General features: G+C 38.9%; 1 protein-coding gene across 2 annotated transcripts in view; it reads right to left on the bottom strand.

Annotated features, from left to right (window-relative positions):
- Positions 1-23,872, bottom strand: part of EFHC2 (EF-hand domain containing 2) — a 64,142-nt gene that overhangs the window by 11,283 nt on the left and 28,987 nt on the right. For both annotated transcript variants that reach the window (XM_064151876.1, XM_064151877.1), the window contains 8 exons: positions 23,539-23,649; positions 23,081-23,219; positions 16,810-16,975; positions 15,660-15,802; positions 11,245-11,441; positions 6,150-6,283; positions 983-1,180; positions 337-429 (listed from right to left, as the gene is read on the bottom strand). In XM_064151876.1, coding sequence (XP_064007946.1) covers positions 337-429; positions 983-1,180; positions 6,150-6,283; positions 11,245-11,441; positions 15,660-15,802; positions 16,810-16,975; positions 23,081-23,219; positions 23,539-23,649 — 1,181 coding nt within the window. The remainder of the gene's footprint in view (positions 1-336; positions 430-982; positions 1,181-6,149; positions 6,284-11,244; positions 11,442-15,659; positions 15,803-16,809; positions 16,976-23,080; positions 23,220-23,538; positions 23,650-23,872) is intronic.

Raw genomic sequence — 23,872 nt, 5'->3', positions numbered from 1 at the left:
CACCTTATACACATGCATGGACAACTAACACACAAAAAAATAAAAGAGGAGAATGTCACTCATGATGACAAGTTTCAGTAGCCGATCCCCAGAAAACTAATTCCATATAATCTGGCAAAACCCAGATGATCTATAAACCAAAGAGAAGTTACCAGTATGGATGCACCTCAGTTGATTATAAATATTCTATAAGGTACATATGTATAGGGGCAAAACAAGCATCATGAACTGGTTAATGTTAGACAAATGACAAATCCTTAAGTACTGTCTCTGCAGTAGTATTTAGCACTGATTTGCACCCATGCATGCAGGCTATACTGTCTGCCCTTGACTTACATGGTCAGCAAAGCTTGTAGATCATCATTAGCCAGTGGCAACCTAAAGGACTTGCAAACAGTTCTGCATACCTCACGAGGCAACACTCCACATCTACAAAAACAGAGAGATTGAGAAGTGTTCATTAGGTGATTTTCAGTTTTGAGTATTGCTGTGAATAGGAAAACACATGAAGAATAAAGAAAACAAGTCTTTATGAAATTCTGCTGTTACACAGCCAAGAAATTGCAGTGCATGTGGTGGCCAGTCCCCCCATGCTGAGGCCCTTAGTACTTCTCCATGATTCTTTATGTGGGACATCAGAGCAAAAAAAAGGCAAATAGGTCATAGAAAGAATCATCTCCAAATCCTTTTTTCACTCCCTTAAATTACTGTTTTCCCTCTTTGATATAAAATACTGTGCTTTGCATGTGAACAGGCATCTGATTATGTCACAGAATGTTCAGTACAGCAGCTATAATAAAAACTCTACAAGCAAAATGAAAAAGAGATAGAAAGGCTATCCTTCTCCTGTCCACTGTCAAGTGTTGAGAGAGGCCTAACATTACAAATAATATTTTTTGGCCACAATGTACCATTTACTTAGCAATAAAGTACATATGTTCACAAGCAGAGCTTCCCAAGTAACAGCTTAGAATACACTTGCTTTTCACGATCGTGGTACATAAGCTCTGCAGACAGCTGTCCGAAGTTCTCAAAGTTATTTTTCTTCAGTTGTTCTTGAGCCACTGCAAGGAGGAAGTGAAGGTCCACTTCATATTCGTCTTTCACACTGTAATAGCGCCCAAGTGTCACCATTTCATGCTCTGAAAATGCTCCTTCGGTGATGCCGACTATCAAGTTTCTGTTCACAACGACAGCAGCCTACGTTAGTTTTAAGTGAAGGAGTTAGAACCAGTCAATGATCACTAAATTTCAGATGGGGAAAAAAACCAAACCAAACACTGAAGTGCACTGATTTTAAAACACTGTATTTAGATCTTTAAAGCATGTGTCTACTTAAATTTGGAATCTGTTCAAGAAGGTCTAATGAAATTACCTGAACCCTGAAACTATTGCAGGAGTCCTTCCTCAGTAGCTGGCTATACATACTAACAATGACTAAAAACTTTTACCAGGGATGCCATATTGGCATGGGATATTAGCAGAGATTAATTATGTCATTACAATTATCCAACATGATAGGAAATTAACAACTTATTACCCTGTTTTGTCCCTAATAGTATTTTACATTCTGGAGCACATGACTAATTAATCTGTAAACACAAATCATGGACAACATGATTTGCATAAAATAGAATTAACAATGGCAGAGGACGAGTGGGAAGAATATCCCAGCAGAGAACAGAATATTAATCAAGTGTCAAGCCATGCTTCACGAAGCATTGTTAGTTTGTCCTGATGGATAGGTTTCAGGGCAAAGATAGGGGAAGAGAAACAGAAATTGGCCACAAAGAGAGGGCAGAAAGTAACACCAAACTTGCCCTTCTGACAAGAATGGAAGACAAGAGAGAGTAGCAAGACCAGTTTATGCATGCAAGGAATAGCTAACGATACACTCTCCCAGGACTGCTTATGCTACTCAATAAGCCCAGTCTAAGGAAGAAGTGCTTCTGAGATCCATCTGGTGGGCCAGTGCTGGCATCAAATGACTAGTCATTCCTGTAGATAGCAATGATTTGTGGCTGATAATAGAGCTTGAGTGATTTCTGGGTAAGCTCCCGAGGGCACTTGTAGTATATCAGCAAATGGACACAAGCTTTGGATCGTATGAACCAGAACTAACAATTACATTCAGAAAGATCTCTGCTTTATAGGGTAAAGACTGATTTGAAGACTACATTGTCTCTGCAGTAGGAGTTTTGCTGCCTTCAGTGATTACATGTGTCCTGGACGTTGACACAACACAAGGGAAGCAAAACATCAGCAGCAAAGCACACAATTAAACCTAGCAGGCCTCTTGCTCTCCTGGAAAAAAATGGCCTGAACTGTAGGTTACCTCAACTGTTACAAGGCCTCTTGTCAAACCTGGCTTAGTGTAACTACATTGGCATTATGATTGCAAATGTTTGGCTCTAGTGAAATCACGTTCAATAGGATTTTTTTTCATAGCAAGCATCAGCATAGGCCTATGACCCTCAGTCAAAATTAGATTTAACTATACAAAATACTTCTGGATAAACTGCACTAAGAATAAACTTCTCTGTAACTGCTGATGCAATATGAGATGTACCTTGTGGTAACCCTGAGGGTACTGCATCACCATGATTACATACCAATCTTTGTAAATAAATGGAAGAAATTATTAGTGATGCACAAAGTTCTGACACAAGACTCAAACTGCTGGCTGGAGAATAGTTACATTCTTGAACCAATCTGATAATGGATCTCTTAACATCCACAGGCAAATTAAAAGCACAGAAACTTAATGTCTTTCCAAATGACAGAATTTTATCAACAAACACTATTTCTCACTTGCTTTCTCTCAGAGGCTTGTGTGGTACTGTTCATATGAAGATAACTTTTCATAGAGTAAGACTGCACTTACCCAGCTATTAAAAAAGGGACACTAAACACTGTACAGAGTCCACTTCAATTCAACTGGTGCTTTTTGGATTATCAAACAAATCAGAAAGACCTTCTATTTGCAGTGACAGGAGATAAATATAAGGGGAATACAAGTTGCTGACAGTAGTAAACCTCAGCTGAGATTATGCAACCCCAATGGCCAAAGCTTGGTTCACCTATGAACATTACCATGATTTTGACAGTATTATTATCCTGCATACTGAATATTATAGTGACAGTCAGAGATCCAGTCAAAACTGGAGCTTCCCTCCTGCAGCCTGCAGTAATACTACTGCAAACATGAAGAGGACAATACTGCCTGATAAGTCTGGCTCTCTAAATGCTTGGGCTGGAAAAGATGAAGGCATGTAGATAACATCGCCCATCTGAGTATTTCCACAGGCTGGATTTCCACACATGGCACAGATTATTTTTCTGGTGTCAGGGTTTTAAAGGACTTTTATTTCTCAAGCCAGTCAGTGACAATCAAGTCACCAGCAACCCCAGACAAAATTATTACCTCATTTGGGAATTAAGGAATATTTTAGTGATTGCTAGGGACTCAAGATTCAAAAACAGAATTACATATAAACCCTTTCTGACAAAAAAGAAATAAGCTGTAGCAATTTTCCCCACAGCTTAGTTATCTTTTTACTTTTTTTTTCTGTGCTGTTCTAGAAGAATAAGTAAGATTGCAATCTAAATTTGGTAGAGAATGAAGAAATAATTAACTGCTTAAGAGAGCTGTTTCTCAAGCAAGCATCTTTCTTAAACCCACATGGTTCTTTGCCTCTAACAGCAAACTGTCCTGTCAGCAGCCTAAGAGGAAAAGCAGTCTGGATAGGACCATGTAATGTACAAGCACCTACATTTTAGGATTCTTTTTTTTTTAACAAAGCTTTCAATGGTTTTAACAATAGCTGAGGGTTATCTTCAGTGTACACCATGTATTTATTTCATGGATGAGGTGTCACAGACTTACAAAAGCAGCTAAATTATATAATGGCATCCCTACTTCCCTATATCATGCTTACAGATATACCTAACATAAAATTCTAAAATCACATAGGTAAAAAGGAAGAAATATGAACAGCCAAATTCAGGGCACAGTAAAGCTTTAGCTGTATTTAAGGTAAGTGGGTTATCATGCTGGTTGAAGCTGTCACACAGATAACTGCCTGCACTAAAAATAATCACTTATTTGCTAGTTGTAACTGCGAAATGCCATGACAGATTAAAAATAAACAGTGACATACACAAGAAAATGTAAAACTGAAAGAAAAACATACATCTTCTGTTTACAGAAAGTATTTTTATTACCTTTAAATTACTGGACATAGTCATTGAATGGTTTGGGTTGGAAGGGACCTTAAATATCTTGCCATTGGCAGGCACCTTCCACTAGACTAAGTTGCTCAAAACCCCATTCAGCATGGCCTTCATCACTTCCAGTGATGGGGCATCCACAACCTTTCTGGACAACTTGTTCCAGAGTCTCACCACCCTCATTGTAAGTAATTTCCTCCTTTCATCTAATCTAACTGTGCCCTCTTCCAATTTAAAAACATTTCTGCTCATTCTACCACTACATTCTTTCTCCCTATCTCTCCTGTAGGCCTCCCCTTTGCTACTGGAAGGCTCTTATATTATGAACGGACAAAACCAAGACTTGCTATCACTACAAAACACAAAAGCTGAATGTTTCTTAGAGGCAAATTCTTCCTCTGGCAATGTGAATGCTTTCTGTCAAATTCCTTGCAGTCCCACCACAGGAAGGACGTAGGCCATTAGTAGGTGGTCAGACTGGCCCAGGTGATCATCAAGACCATGAAAATATTTATTACACCATTTTTCCTGCCTTCTGTCTTGCTCATGAAGAGGACCACAGTATTTTTGTCACTGAAACCAAGTGCCTAAATACCATATAACCGTACTTACTCCATGTCACAGACCAGCACGGCCCTAAATTAAACAGGTGGGCTACTCGCAGCTGCACAGAATAGGACTGTGATTAAGGTTCCACTCAGCCAAGTCTCTTCTTGATAAAATACAAATCTTTTTGTGCTATTTAAAAGCACAATCACCTCTTCCCAAAGTCTGCTCTATCAATTTCACCATGCAAATGTTCCAAACCCTTGATCTTCTCTTAGTGCATATAAAAAGATGCTCCAGATATACAGTAACTTTCCATTTTCTGCTTTTCTTACTCTAGTAATAACATTCTGCTTCTTGACACAATAATTCAAAATCTTGCTTCTGCTGAGTAAAATATCTAAGTCTAGAAATACTTTGAGCAAAAGCTGCTAATAACTGTGGCCTCTCACTTTAAATCCTACCTTTTAATAACTTATTTTTCATTTCTGAATACCAGCTTGTTTTCCCTTCTCACTACTTTCACTCTGAATTGCTGGAAGAAACCTTCTGCTGAACCTTCTGGTTCTGAGATATTTCAGAAGCAATTTCTGCCTTGGTTAACATTCCTACAGGGATAACATTCTACACAATAGATATCTGCTTATATGTTTTAATTTTTACAACATTTCCTAAATACATAGTGCATTACCACTATGAAAACAAAATGCTTCTAGGTAGAATTTCCTTCTGTGTTCCACATCGTTAACTGGACCAGCGTACAACACAGTTCATATGTTCAAGTGTCCTGGTTGCAAGACAAACTGAAATCAGTTTGCATCTGAGTATGACTTCTTTCAAGTATCCATACATTTGCCCATTGCCATATCTGAGTTACTGCCAGAATCCAGATTTCCATTCCCACTATCTAGGATGAAATTACTAGCAAAGCATTAATTACTGCTCTCACTACTGATTTTCAGTCTTTTACCACTGCATTCTATCGTTTCATTATACCTCAGTTCCATGAAGGTTCTTTTTCACCAATGATTCAAAACCAAAATAACACCATTTTCAGGAGGCAACTCCAACATTCCCTACTGAATTTCAAAATTGCAAATTAATTGCTTTGACTCTTAGGATGAACTTTGATTCATCATTCAGTTTTCAGTTGTGCTGTTCAGCTAACTTGAAACTATTGCTTTTCTCATTTTTTTCCTGGGGCATGGATTCATTTTCCTTTTCACACATAGTCTCTGAGTAAATGAAAAGCAAATGTATGCTTTCATCAGCTAACATATGCAGAAGGCATCAAGAAACAGTCATGCTTTATACATTTTTGGGGAATGTACCTTCATTAAATATTAAAAGAACCCGAAATTGCACTGTCTTACCTGAAAGAGTCATATTCAATCACTTTAGTATGCTCAGGGTCAGTAGCTGCAAACATCTGTCTGATTTCTCGGGAACGAGGTTCCGTTATGCCTTTCAGTTTCTTGAGGATGACACCAACATCAGCCACAGAGAACTTAACAGAGGAAAGAAAGACAAAGATGAGAAAGAAGAGCTCTATGCAGCCAACTATGCAGGTACCAGCAAAAGTAGCCAAGATGTGGGGTGATGCTGAACTGCTAAGTATTATTAGTTTCTTCATTGTCTCACGTCAAATGCATAAATCAGCACTGTGTTAGGCTTGTAGGGAAGCATGCTATTAAAAGAAAATGCTTCCTACTGAGAACATAAAAAAATTAAACAAAAATCACCAAATCATGCATTCTCAGAAAGCTCATTCAAGTTACATGAATGGACACTCATTTTTGCTTCAAACACTGTATTGCTAATGTCAAAGCAGAAACATTTAAAGTACAGTTCAAATAACTTGCTCCTCATTTTATGCTGGTGTACCTCACTTAATTCTCAGTAAGTATCACAAAGCTGTACAGGATCTTTTCACCACTGGCTTCAATGAACTGTTCTAACATATTCTCATTCATATTAGACTATGTTGCCTTACATAGTCAGAATTAGCAGACTGGAAATTTGTTAGGAAGCAATCATGACAGGATCGTTTCAGAATGCTTATTTCTTTCTAAATAGGCCATTTGAATAATTCTGAATCTAGGTAAATAGAACCAGAGCACTTAGGCCCCCACCCTATATCCAGATTGTTGTGTTAGAGAATTACCAAAGATTTATTTGCTATATTCATTTTTAACATACAACATCTATGTATTTAGTCATAAACTGGGAGTTGAGCCCAACTATGAATATCTGCTATGTCCTTAAATCTCCCATGCCTAGCTCTACCTAATTTACAAAGCACATGAAGCAATGAACTGTCTGAAAGCAGTTTTCTCCCATTTCTTCCAGTAAGCAATATTGTTTTAACTAACAATTACGTGGAAATTGGTACGACAGGTATCAAGAACCTAACCACAACAAAGATTGGGCCTCACTCCTGATCATGCTGAAGTCTGTCTGCAGCTTTGTATCACTTCAAAGGGATCTAGAAAAGGATATTTGCAGTTCCTATGACACTCCCAGAGCAGTACACACTGTTTTGAGTCTAATTAATGTATCAGTGGTTGCAGGTAACATGCTCAGATTTAGAAGACAGTTGCTGCCTATGCCAAAAGGTACAATCCCGTCATGCAATGCCATGCAAGTCAGTCGTGTGGAGCAGCTGGAGCAGTAATCAATTAGTTTTAGAGACAGCAATTTTTCCAGCCCTGTCCCCAAGCTGTTATTGTTTGGGCTGTAAGCACACAGCTTTTTACTGAAAAAGCTAAGAGCAGAGACTGAGAAAAGAGTGGGCAGAAGGAATCAATGCACAAAGTATTTAAAGACGTACAGTGTTCTGCCTATTTAAAAACCTGTCTTCTCTACAGTATCAAAGCAGATAACTTTAAACCTTTTTTTGTAAACTACAAATTGCAAACACCTACATAGACACTGAGTGTGCCAGCAGCATGGCAAGAGCTCTTTATCAGCTTTTCCCCCTTCTCAAGTAATTGCTGACATGCTAGTGATCACAATCTGGTTTTGTTTGATAGTCTTGCTTAAGTCAGTGGTTATTATGCTGAATTAAGTAGAAGTAAAATCAACTTTCATGTTTATGCTGCAGACAACTACATAGTTTGAACAGTTAAGACTGTTTTAGAGATGATTTAATTAATTTCTAAACAGGTACAAAAATTCCATGTTTGAAGAGCCCTCCTCAAACCTAGGTGATACCAGTAGGACTGTGCACAATACGCATGATCCATTTTGCAAGCAAATTTATACTTTCTAAATACTTTTTTCCTCAAACTGGAAAAGAAAATAGAAGTTGTTTTTTAAAATGTTGAGAATTAGATCCTTAGAGTTACTTTCAAGTCAGGATACAATAAAAATTACAAGACCAAATGATGTTTCTCTCCCTATAAATTAAAAATGATACAATAAGCACTATTTTGAAACAGCAGTTAAAAACTTTCCAAATATCTCATATGGTGTCAAATAAACAGCAACATCAATTCCTACCTGCACTATCACCAATCAAAATTTCATTTAAATCTACATATACCTATAAAAAGTGGTCCAAAAGGCATTTTCCAGAAGAAAAACATTCCATCCAGATTTCTTACACCAGTTTTCAGAACATATACTCACATGTTCTGCTGAAAAGAAAGCTCTGTCTTTTCAGAAGGAATAGTGTGTATTTTTTGATTTTAGAAATAACTGAAAAACAGTAATCTTAAAATAGTTTCCTCCTCTTCCAATAATTTTCCAGGTCTACTCTTCTCTAATAATTGATGAAGTTCTTGTGATTTGAGTATGCAGTCCTGTGATTAATTGAGGCAAACAAGGTGTGTCTTTGCTTTTGGAACTCTATTCAAAGGATGTGAATAAAGCATCTTTTATGAGGAGAATAAGTTTTTTTTCTACCAGCTGTTTTTAAAACCTTAATTGTGCAAGGAACAACTGATAATGAACTTTACAGAAATATTTTTAGTGTTGCTTCTTCCAATTTCACAGATTTTGTTTTACTCATATACAATCATTCAGATCTTGTTTGATCCAAGATAATCAATGCAAACAGCAGTTTGAAAGAATATTTAGAGTTTAAGGATGCACGCTACATTTTGCAGAATAGCTTTGGGCTTGATTCTACTAGAAAGAGAAACAGGCCAGCAGCAAAAAAAATACAAAACCATAATGTACATAGTTTTGTATTTTACTGCTTAAAGCCTTTAACAGTTGCAGCATTTTACGTCAACAAGCATTTTGCAGACCGTTCTCATTTACCCAGGGAAGGCAGGGTGGTGTTAACTCGACATTAACTTACAAGGAAGTCACACCCTTCTGCTACTTTCATTTGAGTGAGAACAGCACCCGTGGCCCAAAGGCAGCACAGGATCAGACTGCACCTACCTCTGCCTAGCAGCACAAAGGCATCAAGACTCAGAGTCCTCAAGGCTGCACTAGGCCTACCTGGGAGTCCTGAAGGTCCACTTGTTTTGGTGAGCCAACAGGTAGGGAATAATTAAAACTTGCAAACTCTGTTTTCCAGCCACAAAAGGTCTGGACAAAAGGGCAAAGGAGCATGGCTTGATAAACCCTCCTGGATATTTTCCCTAGGGGTACTCTCAACAAGTATGTGCTCTGGAGAAGGTCAGCTTAAGGCACAGTTTGTGCTACCAGCCTGTCATGAGCTATGAAGCCTATCCATTCCTCTGAAGTCCTCACAGCAGTCTAGTCCAAAGGCTGCTGAAGATCACACCATAATGAAGCAACAATACAGAAGAGAGATTAGGATGCCATGGCTCCTGAGCTGATCCATTCTTATGATGCACCTCAGAGTGGCTGGGCCAGAGCTGCTCATAAGAGGAATAGAATAGGGTACATTTATTCACATACTACATCACAAACTTCATCTTAACAAAAAAATAGTAACCTACTCTTCTTATCAAACAACATAAAATCCCTCTAACTGCTCCGTGTCTTTCCTGCAGTTCTCCATCCCTGTATCCTTTTCAATCTCTTTTGACAACTGCTCAATTCCTCCTCTTGGATGTATTTCTGGCTCTGGTGAATGAGAGCTTCTTTACCAGCCATTTGTGTAATGACTGGCAGCATACAGTATACATCAGCAGAGCCACCCCAGCTCTTTATTCATTGCTGTTCTCTGCCTGTGTAAAGGGTTAACCCCTGCTGACCCCAGGTGAAATGGTTAGCCCACTCCCACTTCCAGTCTGGACCCCTATAAAAACAGAGGAACTTCTTGTTTCTCTCTCTCTTCCCTGCTTTGCCTGCCAGCAGCACGCCTATTCCAGCTGCTCCTGCTTTGCCATGTGGCCAGCCTACTACGTGGTGGTACAACCACCTCCTGAATCTACTTCCACCCATTGCCATCAATCTGGTTGTGTGTACATATTTTGTATTTTGTTTCCCTTCCCTATACTTTTGTAACTCCCCTTACCTTAAATATCTTTTTTTTATTTATTGTTAAAGTTTTTCTTTCAACTTCCAAATTGAAGCAAGACTATTCTTTGGGTGTTTTACCCCTTTTCTCTTTATTTAATTCCTTTCTTTTCCAAAGGAGGAAGGCATTCTATTATTGTATTGTGCTGTTAGGCTTTTGGGCTGCAGGCAGCTTAAATCAGACCAATACACTTTGAAAGGAACACTGAAAGATAGTGAAATTCAGTACAAACTGTAAGCTTGAAATGCAGATGGTGATACAGATTTCTAGTATTATGAAGGGAAGATTTTGGCAGATAAACATGTATGAACCCGAAAATTCAAATCAGGGTATAAAATAGCCTCATCAGTAAGACTCTAAATTAGATGTGCCCACACCTTGAGTACTGTACACTGTTCCAGCCTTCACATCTCATAGCTGCCTTGCAAGCACAGACTGAAAAGGGTGAAAATTAACATCAAAAAATGTATGGGATTTGCCAAATTACAAAGATGGTGCATAAGGTGAACAGAGATCTTCATCAAACTACAGAACACCAGAACTTGACCTGAAACTAGTGGGAGATTGGTTTAAAACAGATAAAAGATATTTACTTCTTTGATCATATATTGTTTATATAGTAAGCAGTGAACTTCTCAACTTGCTGTCACAGGAACCTGTGGAAGCAGACAGTATCTGTAAGTATCAGAAAAGTTAGATCAATTAAAGCACAAGAGGTCCATAAACAGTGTCTCAAGAAGGAGAAGGCAGGGATACATCTACTAACAAAACCTAATACAATAAGACTGGATGCTGAGAAAGTAAAGAGTGTCCAGGCTTGCATGCACTCACAGAATCACAGGAACATTCAGATTGGAAAAACCCTCAGCAACATCAAGTACAATTGATAACCATCCCTAGCAAACATCTCTTAAATCCATTGCTAGCCACTTTGAGTGAAGAAACTAGGTATAAAAAATACTGAAAAATACATAGATGAGGTGCAGTCCTTTAAGGTAACAGAAAATAACAAAAGCCTGCTTCACCTCATTTGCATGCTTCTCCATGTAGTTGATCGTGTACTCATCAGCATCCACCAAAAGGAAGTTGTGACCATGGAAACAAACTCTGGCTCCAATGAAGAGATTTTGAGCCTTGAAGTATTCAGATGGCTCGCTCTTAAAGAGCTCCTGCCCAGGCTTCTTAATGCGACATCTTTCCAAGAACTTCCCACCCAGTATTCCTGGGAGAATAGAATTGTAAATAATTAATGGCGGCTTTACTTGAGAAAAAGAAAGCAACACAAATTAAAATACAAAAGACACCTCTAACCAGCTGGTTTGTATTTAAAAGTTAAGTTTCCATCCTTAAGAGTTTATTGTTCCACATAATATATTCTATGGCTCCCTCTCGTTGGTAAAAGAACTGTCTCTGCCAGCATCCACAGCAACAGTAACATTGTGCATATTCTGTGACATGTCTCATTTGAATGCCTGCCAAACACCTTCCCTTTTATTCTTTTCTTTAAAATGGGACAGAAATGTGCCTCTTCAAATCGTTCCCATAACCCTATTGCCAGCCTTGGGACTCACCCTTGAGAATTATAAGATGCAAAATGCAGGCAATTATCCTTGAACTGTTAAACCAAAAAACAGGGGAAAAAAACTCACAACTTAGGACAGCACAGTCCTACGAAGTGGATGAATTCTGGTTTTGAGGGACTTAAGAGCTTTTGAATGTAAAAAAAAAAATGCAGTAATGACATGACATTATCCTCCACACACTGTTCTGCCAAAGCAATCCAATGCAATCTGTTATTTCCTTTGTGAGGTGTGTATGTCACATTATTTCTTTTCACATTATAATAATTTTGTTCATGCCACTGAAAACTGCACAAAAATGGTCAAGAGTATGTAAGATACTAAAAGGAACACTCTGACTCCTATTAATATCTTCTGGTGCACTACAAGATTGAATTGCATGAGTTTTGCATTACTGAGCTTTCTAGAAAACATTCTGTCCCATGTTAGTTTCATCAGGATATGTGCCCTACAACAATTCTAGAGTCCCTGGGGTTTGTGTTCTGTTTATACTTGAGCTTCCAAGCCAAAAAACATACTTTAGTAATGCTTAATGGTGTCTTACATATTAAATAGTGATGCAGGACAAATAAGTCTGATGAACAGTGTAATAAAATGCCTTTTATAGTCAAAAATTATAAATTAATGTGAAACTCAAACTACTTATTAAGACAGATGTCTGTCCTAATTGCTTTACTAGCACCACACAAGCAAAACAGAAAAAATATACTATGGTGATGGCCAGATCTAGATTGAATCAAAAAACTCACATATCACAATCAAAAAATGAGTATGTTAAGATTAGAGTTTCATTAGTGATTTCAAATCACTAATGAAACTCTAATCTTATTTGTTTTCATCTAGTTATTAAAACAACTGTGAAATTTCAGGTTATATAATCCTGGCAACACTTTGTAATATTTAAACAAAACAGGGCTAAGATTGGAACTCCACTGTTGTCTTGACTGTCCTGCAATTGTACAGTTAGATTGGAAACTCACCTTAATACCTCTGTCCAGTAATTGCTTTTTAAGCCTTATGGGTTAGTACATTTCAAGTGGTGTGAAGAAAAACAACAGAGAATATCTCATTAGGTTAAGAGATTTTACACTGAAACCTGATGAGAAATTCTGATGAAAATCTACGAGAGCCAGGCTCAAAGCACAAAATAAACAGCACAAGCAAAGACCCTCTTCCACTAAGATCAGATCAGACTTTGCAGGTGTTTGTACAGCTGTTGGCTTAGTCTTACACTGAGTTAAAAAGGGGTTGTGATCTTCTGCATGGGGAGCCAAAGTTCTCATGCTTTGAACTCCATCTCAAGAAGTGCTTCAAGATGTCCAACCCTGTGCACATCATATGCGGTTTCACACTGTTCATAACAGTGTGAGTACTTCTCTGCAACCTTTAGGTTGCTAGACTGAGGGAAAACAAGAGCAACTTGGTACCTTCAGCTTAGGACTGATGCTTGAAATATTTTTACTTGCCAATTTGTATCACTTCATGCAAATAGAAAAGGCCAAAACAGCCCTTTGAATCTGTGCACAAAAGGAATGGTCAGGCTGCTCTTCTGGGAGTCATTTACTGCTTTAATTCACCCCCTACCTAAGAAGTGCTTACAGCTCTAGCATCTCTTACATCTTTGTGTTTAAAGAACACCAAACATGTTATTCACTAGAGGAGAACTGAGCTGCTCTCGAGCCTTACAGTAGCATTACATTATATATATATATATATATATATATATTTATATGTGTCTTTACCTGTGTTAAAATAAATTGCATAAATTACAGGTCACTGGATGACAGTAAACCAGCAAAGTAATGAAGGCAGGACACTATTTCTACAAGCAGTGCTAAATCTTGCAGTGGAGCAGGGCCAACTGGGAATGCTTGCTGAAGGCTAGGCAGGTACTCTGCAAGTTTTCAAAACATTTCTCAAAAAATTGTATGTTAGCTGAGAGTGAGGCCATTCATGATGCATTCACAGTAGGGCTAGATACAAGCAGAGATGCCATCAGAAGCTATTTGCATTGAAAATGTTTAGGCTTTCCCAAAAACCTGCTCACATGCCAAGAACTCAAAATTGCTTGCTGTCACCACTACCACAGAAAGAGTTCTCTAGGAACACAGAAGGGTCTCAGCATTCATCACACTTTCATTTGGTTATGGATGTGATATTCATCACAGGTCTGAAAGGTATTAATGTCAGAAATAATTTTCAGTAAAGGCTTAAGCTTAGAGTCACAAAAATACTTGGTCCTTAATTGTAAGCTGAGTAAGTGGACGTCAGAAAGTGAACTCTTGGCACCAGAACCTGAAGCAAAATGGAGTGAACAGTCCTCCTTAGGACAGTCCTCCTAAACAGTGAGTTGGGAGTATCAAATAGGTCAGCACTGAGCACCTAAGATACCACACTAAGGCACTCTGTGTCAAGAAGCTGATATAGGACAATTCAAGCAGTATCAAAAGAGCTAGTCTCAAGGTTCCAAAAGAGCCTAACAATGGTAACCGAGGAAACCTCTTCCCTTGACTTTGACAAAATGTTATTTCCTGACTTTTTTCTCTTTATAGTTTTATCAAAGGCTGACAGCAGCTTTTAAGTGCCAGTCTTTCAGCTGCACATGTTAAGAGGTGCTATAACACTTTTGGATGTGAAGTGCTCTGAACTGTTGCTGCAGATATTTTTTGGGCTTCACAGAAAGAAACTAATCTCTCCAACAGGGTCATGCTTAGCCATGGCTTCTCTATCTCTCTTAAGTTACAGAATGACTTCCTGACATCCACTCCAGTGCTGCATCTTCCCATTTGAGTGCAAAACACTCCAAAGAAATACAAATATGCTTGAAAAAAATCACAAAAAACTTTTATAGCCTCAGTTGAAGTTAGTCTACAACAGACAACAGTGGTCAAAAGAATTTAATCATGACAAGACCGTGTGACTATGCTCCAGCAATAGGCTAAATGTGATCAAGCAATTGAGAATAAAAAAGCATTCGTCAGTTACACACTGGTAGTCTGTCTCCTGAAATCAAGTTCAGTATTATACACGCACACAAGCACAGACCCTAGCACAGGGCAATCTTCATGCTTTATACGCTCAACACTACAGCACTAAAGGATGCTTAAATATATCACAGCTGTTCTGCTTTCATGAGCTGCTTCTATACAATAGATGGTATACAGGTTTCATAACATATTGAAAAATAAAAGATTTATTCTTTTGTTCTTGATGTTTTACATTTACTCTTCCTATTCATCATCACTTACCAATCCTGTGTTATCCACCCAAAACCCTCAAATTTTAAAGGCCAGGTTAGCAAATTAAAATGTAATTAAAAGCTCTAATGCATTAAACTTCCAGTTCCCAAAGGCTATTGTGAAATACTGCTAAAAAATGAAGAGTGTTGCTCTAAGCAATGAAGATTATAAATTGCTATGACATACAGCTATGCAAGATCATGCAGGAGACCTGCTAGTCTAATTCCCATTGCATTTAAAAAATCCATGCCTCTGCTTCTGCTAGTGCTACAGCTGGCCACACCACTCACTGTAAAGCAATCAAATGAGGCAGGTAACTGGGACTGACTGCAAGGCATTACTACATCATAGAATCAACCAGGTTGGAAGAGACTTCCAAGATCATCCAGTCCAACCTATCCCCCAGCCCTATTCAGTCAACTAGATCATGGCACTAAGTGCCTCATCCAGTCTTCTCTTGAACACCTCCAGGGATGGTGACTCCACCACCTCCCTGGGCAGCCCATTCCAAAGACAAATCACTCCCTATGTGAAGAACTTCCTCCTAACATCCAACCTCTACTTTCTCCGACACAACTTGAGACTGTGTCCCCTTGTTCCGCTGCTGGTGGTACATCCTACCTGTGTTTTGCAGCTGATGTTCAAAAACTGAAATGGTGTCATCACTCAGGAAGTAGGAAACAATGAATTTCCGGTTCTGGTCAATGGGACTGTCTGTGACAAGTTTTGCAAGAAAGCGCAGTATGTTACTTTCCATGCCACATCTGAAAACCAAAACAAGAAGTAAGGAATCAAAAACAGAGTATGAAAAGTCTTCATCACTAGGAGATGCACTCTCCTGAGTTTTGTAACACATATTAATTGTTGTTATTCCTGGACCAAATGGGAAATGGTGTAAGCTTCCCTACTTTGTCAGAAACCGTTTTCAGCTTAAACTAACAGGACCAGCTAGAATCAGCCAGATAGAAAGGAATCATTTGCAGGGGAAAATGACTTCTATGCCACAAGTCTGGAATGAATTAGTGTTGTAAATCAAGTTCCAGATTTCTTTTCAGAAAAAAAAAAATAAAGGAAAAACACATTTAAAGTATGCATATATACATATTTTCAAACCAAATTCTGACTAGCAATACATATTAGGATTATCTCCACAAAACCAGGCCCACTGGATGATCTTCTTAGTTGGATATTCTTTAAGTGACTGCATTTTAAATGATTAATACTTCTGCTATATGCACTATCAATACATTCCCAAGCCTTTTTCTAATAGCTTTCTTCTTTTCCATGGGTTCTACAGGTGAATCTTCAGCATATGAATTTGCCTTCCACTTAGACCTCAACAGCCACTGCCTGACAAAACACTTGATGATGTAAAACAAACGGTTAATGCTTTAGTATTACTACATTAAACTGCATGAAATTCAGCAGACAAAAAGAAAGGTCAGAAAAACAAATCAGTGCTGGCCTGCTGAAGCACACAATATTTCTAATTCCTAGAATAAGATTTCCATCAAACTCCCACTGATGACTGCAGAAGGGAAGGAGGTAGGGGATGGGAGGATCAGAATATTTGCCTCTGAGAAGAGGAATTTTGCTGATTTGGGGAAAAAAATGTAGCACCCTGACACTAAACCAGTCCTCATGTACCCGTTCTTTAAAAGTCTGATGAGCTGCAGATTTTGCTGAAAAAAAATACATCCCTACTTAACATTCATCTCTTTCATAAAATGACACAATTAGAAACATTTGGAATTATTTTTCACTGCAGTACCTGTCTTTCTCCATGAACTTCTTGAAATCTTTCTGGGGAGGCTTGGGAAGCAGACCCATACAGGAACACAGAGAATCTTCTTCGGAACCAAATCCAGTATAAGGAGGAAATGTTCTTTCTGGGTTTGGAGGTGGTGGAGCCTTATATGCCACTGGGGTGAAATCCTCTGTAACAAAGATAGCAAGACTTACTCATCACTGATCTGATGAAGCCATTCTACCAAGAATTTAAACTTCCAATATGAATACTTCTTAGCCTATTCCTGTAGCAGAGTACTGATCAAAGTCACTCCTACAGGGTAGAAAAAGACTCCACACAAGCCAACAGTGAAATTCTTGTTTCAGGATTTCATCTATAACCTTCAAATATTTGACAATTATCCCTGAGACATACAAGTTAAAGGAGAGACAGATATAGTTTCAAAATGGGATAAAATAATAAATTAACAATTAATGTTGCAGTTTTATCCTTTGAGACAACATGATGAAGCAAATACTTGGTTTATGTGTTACCTGCCCTCTGTTTTGGGTTTTCTGGGGGGGTTTTGTTGTTTCTTTTTTTCCCCAAAGGAAAATAAACATATACATAAGATTTTGCTTATCATTTAAATCATACATATATGAGAAGAATTTGGTACATCAAAGAAGACAGCTTCAGTCCATATCTCATTTATTGGCAGTTGAGAGAAGTTCTGGGTTTGCCCATTTCCCTCCAGTATTTCCTTGGAGTGACCAATGGTCCTCACTATCCCATACACTGCAAGAGTACTCCTGATTCAGCAGGGACACATCTGGTCAGGGCCCTGTCCTCACTCTCGGGACATTTTCAATGCGCCGCGTTGTGCGCCTTGCGCGGGCAGCCCTTGTTACGCCGATGCCAGCGCAGACAGCCGCCGCCGTGGCGCTGCGCAGCGCACGTGCGTGCGCACTCACCGCGGTACCACCCGCAGGGAACGGCCGCCGGCAGCAGCTCCTGCGCTCCCCTAGCGCCACCTAGTGGCCGCGCCACGGGGCAGGCGGCGACGGTTACTCCTCAACCTGCCACAGCCTGGCGCTGGGGTGCGCAACGCGGCTGCTTCTCATTCGGGTCTTGACGTCCTCCATAAACCTCAGCGTCGATGTTTAAATTATGCAGTATGTTAACCTGCACTAATACTTGATCCCTGGCGGTCGGGAGGATTGTAGAAGTGTGTTTTGGCAGAAAGAAACCCCTCCTCGTTGCGTGGTTGCAAATAACACACTTCCTGTTGCTTCCTACCGAAAGCATTTGGGAAGCCAGGACATGCAGTTGAACCAACAAAATCAAAAGACAAGCTCATGGGTTTATGCGAGTCACACCAAAGCATTCACTAAGAAATGTTTATGTACTTTAGCACATGTGGATTAAAATTAGCTCTATAAACAAGAAAGAAACTACACATTTACTTTAGGTAATCCTACTCTAGCAGTGGGGTTGGACTACATGACCTCCAGAGTTCCCTTCAAACCCCTACCATTTTGTGATTCTGTGAAATTATGTGTTAGCCTTAAAAGTATGTTAAATCCCTTGGTGCAAACAAAGGCCAAAGAGAAGCTCAGCATTTTGGTTCTCATCCCTTTCTCAAGGAAAATGACCTTCCTTCATGCAGATTCGCTACAAGGAAGAGTCCAGTCCTGTGCCACCTATAGTTTCCAGCATTTTTAAAGATTACATATTCATATTTCTCTCATGGATGAGGAAACTCAGCAAGAAATTGCCATGGAGAAATATAATTTACAAAAACAGTTAAAAAGTCATTTCTGCAACTTTTGAGTGTGCGATAGGCCAGCAGCCATGCCCAAGCTCAAAACTTGTGTCATCTTTGCCCTGCCAAAGACCGTTAGGGTAGACAACCAAGTTGCACTTACCCATAAAACACATTCCTGCTAAGGTTATCACTGCTTTTTTAAGAACATTACCTCTGTCCAGTCTGGAAAATGAATCGATGCTCTCTTTTTCCAGGCTGTGAGTAAACTGTAAGACTAAGATTACAATTTTCTACTTCCAGAAATAATAGCACAGGGTTTTTTGTCCCATGGACAGTTTCACCTGTTACTGCATTAACTGATGCCTAGAAGATGGGCTGACTTTACAGTTTTTATTCCACCTTGTATATCAAACATGTGCCACATGCTAGTGATTTTTTCTCACAACATCAAAACCTGGGTGAGGTTTGAACAAGCACTGGGAACAGCAAGAAACAAAACAGCTCCAGCCACATTTTTAGCATATAAACAATTTGAAGATAGCATAGCCTTCTTAATAGAAAAACTAAATTCTTGAAGAATAGTTTATTGGCACAGAAGAAGCATTAAAACAGCTTGAACAAGCTTGTCTGCTCTCAGTTTCAATACACACTTGTAAGATTTTAGTATACATTGTAAGGTTTCCCTTTGTCCTCAGTTGAAGGGTAGGAAAACTGTATTTCAAGAAAGAGCCAAGTGCTACATATTCTGGATTAGAGAAACAACCATAGTGAGTATCAGTATGTAGCAGGCATGCAAGAAATTCTACCTTTGGAGGAAAAGGCCAGACACCTCTGAGCATTACAGCCAAGAACAGGAAAGAGAAATCCCACTAGCCTCAGACAATGTAAGAGGAGGCAATAACCTGCAGGGATTACATTGTTAACATGATTTTCTCTCTATGTAAAAGGAGATGTGTAACAAACAGCTGAGACTTGGTTTTTGTGAAAGTCTGTTTCATAGTTTAGGTCAAAAGTAAAATAAGTCAAACTATCATCTTCACAACTTTTACATTCATAAGGAAAGAAAAAGTAGTGCTTGTAGAATCATCCATACAGCTAAAACATGGAATCATCAAATCACAGAAAAAGAAAGAAAAATTGAAAAAACTTTCATGATCACAAAGTCATGACTGTTTATTTGGAGTCAAAGAAAATTCTACTTTTACAGAGTCTTACTTCATGGCTATTTCAGTTACCTGAGGGGAAAAAAAAATCTATAAATGCATTATTATATTTAGAAGCTGCTGCTCGGTCTCCACCACATGTAGCAGAGAAGTTAGACACCAGAAAGACTCTGACCCTTGACGTGCCTAGTGAAAATTGGCAGCAGGCTATAATGCCCCCACTGAGGGAAAAGTAAGAAGTCAGCTGTTATCCAGCAGCAGCTGCCTGGCCAAGAACACACATGTACTGGCCAGCCCATCACCCCACACGCTGCTCTGCCCAAATAGCAGGTCAGAAAGGGAGCCTGAGAAATGAGGGGGTGGGAGGGCGAGGAGTGCTGGGACAGGAAAGGGATTGCAGGGTGATGTGAAACGGCGTAACAGACAGACTTGGGAGGTGCTGGGGCATTGAATAAAAATCAGCAGGAAACCAGATTTTACTGGTTTAGTTCCTTCAGGAACAATCTGTTATTTAATAAAGAACACTTTATACTCAACACTAAACTCCGTTGAAATCCTGTATTTAGTGAGAAGAGCAAGCATCAGCTTCGCCCCCACTGCACATCAGTATTTTTTACATTTCAGCTGGATGACCACAACACCTACATGGTAATAGAATATTTTTCTCCTCCTGTGACGCTGCACTAAAAAGTCTGGACAGATAATATCATACATTAAAGCACTTTCTCTTGCATTCATAGCACCGCTGGATAACAGTAATGTCATTAGCTTCCTACTGAAAAGCTTTAACAATTGTTTACTTGTGGGAAAGCTCTCCTTTGCTTTTCACAAACACTGTAAAGAGTAAACCAGGTAAAGCCAATATTGGAAATATATCAGCTATCATAATCACGTGCTTCAAGAGAAATCTAAACTGCCCTTAATGCTCCTAAAGGGCAAATTCCATTGGCAAGCAACTTAAGCTGAAACTGCAGAGTCAAAAATAAATATTGTCCTCTTTAATGTCTTTGGCAGAAGAGTATAAATTGAAGGGAAGTAATGTGAAAACACAATAACAAACAGCTGGATTGATGCCATGAGGTGCTGAGCACTGTGTCTTGATGTAAGAACTAATTTATCCACTTGCTTACTCTTACTTAAGTAAATGGTCTCCCTGGACTCAAACTGCAATTAAACATGTTTCAGTGTTTAATTGGATGGGAGTAGAATGTTGGACACTTTGTAGGATTGTGTCCACTGAGAGCACCTTGTATGCTCACCAGACACAAACAAAATGTGTAACTCACTAAGAATAAAAAGTGAACCCTCACTCTTTCTCTCTCAACACCTGTTTCTAAGCCAAAACCTACCCTGATTCTACTCCTAGTCCTTCTAACTAAAAAGTCATACCTACATTTTTTTAATCCTGTTGGGGAAAGCAAGAAAGGATTTCACAGCAAATTGTGAGAATCTCTTAGCTATAACAAAGTGTGTATTTTCTGTGAACAAGAGAAGGCTCCATCAAGTAGGATGCTTTTTTTGGTCATGTTAGCCAGAGTCTCTGCCATCATGTATCCTTAAAGGTATGTGCAAAAACACTTTGCAGTTCCCCAAAGGTCTCAGTTACAGCACATCTTTGTGGGTTTTGTGTTAAGTAGGCAAAGAAATGGCAGACAGCACTAACAAAAATCAGAAAAAATATCACATATATTAAAGAATGGAATATGGACAAATATTGAAAGGTTTCCCCTAGCAGGAATGGCTCAGGAGAAGGATAGGGTGATAAGATGGTGTATTAGAATAGTGTTCAAATACATACAAGGTTGTTCCAAAAAGAGGATGTTCAGCAGTTGTTCTCCATGTTCAACAGAGGTAATACAAACACATTTCTCAGTTTACACAAACCAGCTTCAGAGTAGCTTAATAGCTGCATTTCTAGCTATAAGGTTAGGACAAGACACCTCAGGAGGCAAAGAAATCTTCTCTACTAAAGGATGCTGATAAAAGGCTACACAAACACCTGTCATTGGCAATCTATGTATATACACACTGCTGCCTCAGAATTCTGCACATCAGCAACTTCTGACTTCTCCTAACTTGCAAACTACCTAATTTTATACATTGAGAGACATAGCCAGTTAATTACTGAGCCAGCATTAAAAGATGGGAAGAGCCTTTGCATCTGTGTAACACTTGGTTGCATTGCTTGGTTGACAGAGAAAGGTCAGCTGCATTTCATTTACTGTCTACTGTGAGTAAGAAATCCCCATTCACTGTTCCAGGATATTTTGCTCAAACAGAGGCTACTGCTGCCAAACAGCGGCAGCAGTCTTGGCTGAAGAAAGTCTCAGAGAAGAATCTGCTGGTTTGCATCTTGACTCACTATTATATGGTTACTGAATATGGCTTCCTAGTACACTGGCTAGTATAAGGAAAGATTTATTTCAGTGTAGACATGCCAAGCTATTATCATGACATGTGTTTTGCCAATTTAGAAATCCAGTGTTTTAATGGCAGTGCTATATCATTTAATCCTCCCAGCAGAACAGACAAGCTTTGGTCCAAGCACTACACTCCATCTGATCACAAGTCACGCCGAAAGAGGGGTGGTCTATTCAGGTATTTTGTCTCATAATGTCAGAGAAAGGTCACAGGATGATTCTTTCAACCATCTCTGATCAGGCACTCAGGTATATTTATTGAATGCTTAAACTGCCAGAAATTAATCAAGTTGGTTTTGCAGGAACATGTTCATAATAGAACCATTATCAAGTCTGATCAAGCAAACTCAAAGACACAAAGTAAAAGTCACTACTCCAAAATGTCTTTCCATTATGGACAAGGTTACTAGATGTCCCCAGAATTCAGTGGATACATACTTCACAGGATGCATACTGTAATGGTCCAGAATACACAAACTGCATTGTAAAAACCAGTAATGTGATAGACTACTACTGTCATGTCAGAAAATCTTATTATGTGAAGATTCTGCCATCCACATAAAACGAAGCATAGCATAATGGGGAATAATTGAGCTCATTCTACTTACCTGCTCACTACATGCTCTTTATTATTTTCTGACTGCAAACACAGATATTGGATTGGGAGGGGGGAGGAGAAAAGAAGAAATGGCAGGCTATTCACATGACTATTTTGTCACTCTAGTTTCTGAGTTAGGAACAGACCATGTACATTAGATGTTAGTTTTTAATGGAGTACCACATAAGATAGCCCTTCTGGATCACCTGCAAAATTACTGCTTTGCTGTTAACAGCCTACAACAGATTGCTGTTGCTAAAGGTTTTAATGAGCATGTTTTGTCAGTAATAAAATTTGAAGACAGATCTGTCAAACACAGAAGTATAAAAATGCTCATAAGGAAAAGAAAATTATCACTACTTACCAATTTCATACTTTGTCCTATAATACTCCTTAGTGAATTCATCACAATCACAGAGTATTATCTTCCTTCCCCAAACATTAATTACTGCCCCTATTTTCAAGTCACTGTCTCTGTAAAATTCTTCATGTAGTGCTCCTGTCTAACAAAAGAAGGAACATTTATACAGCAACTCTATAAATCTCAGAATCCCACAACCTTTCTTAAAATCTAGGTCATTTAGTGTGTGTGATTTAAAATATAACCATTTGTAAGTTTTTTTCACCCCATGCTAAGCTACCTCACTTTCACAAATGTAGAATTCATGTACAGTAAATCTCAGTAGTTTTCATTTGAGCTATTCTCCAGTGGCAACACAATTTTATAAATAACTCTCTTTGCTGTAGAGAATAGCAACCATAGAAATTACAAAAACTACTACAAGGACATTCAACAGCTGGAGACATTCAATAACATCCAACCTTACGATTGTCCAGAATGTAACGGCCTCGACCTCCTGTTAAGTTTCCAAGCACATTGAGGACAGTGCGACTGGTGATGGTGCCCGGCTGGTGCAGCCCAGTGGGAGCATACTGCAAGAAAAGAGACCAGCTCTTAAGAAAAGCTGATAGGAGTGATGAAGGAGGGATCAGTTACCTTAGGTCTAGCAGAGTTCTTTCTTACAGACTGACTATTATTGCAGTATTTTCTTGAGAGAATTTGTAGTAAATTCTAAGGTAAGATTACACCACCAACCCCACAAGCTAGTTATCTGTCAAAAGCCACTATGTCTGTTAGGAGAATGATTCAGAATGT

The sequence above is a fragment of the Pogoniulus pusillus genome, chromosome 12 (assembly GCF_015220805.1).
Source record: "Pogoniulus pusillus isolate bPogPus1 chromosome 12, bPogPus1.pri, whole genome shotgun sequence".
Taxonomy (NCBI): domain Eukaryota; kingdom Metazoa; phylum Chordata; class Aves; order Piciformes; family Lybiidae; genus Pogoniulus; species Pogoniulus pusillus.
Note: the sequence above shows the minus strand (reverse complement) of the source record. Positions and strands in the feature narration are given on the sequence as shown.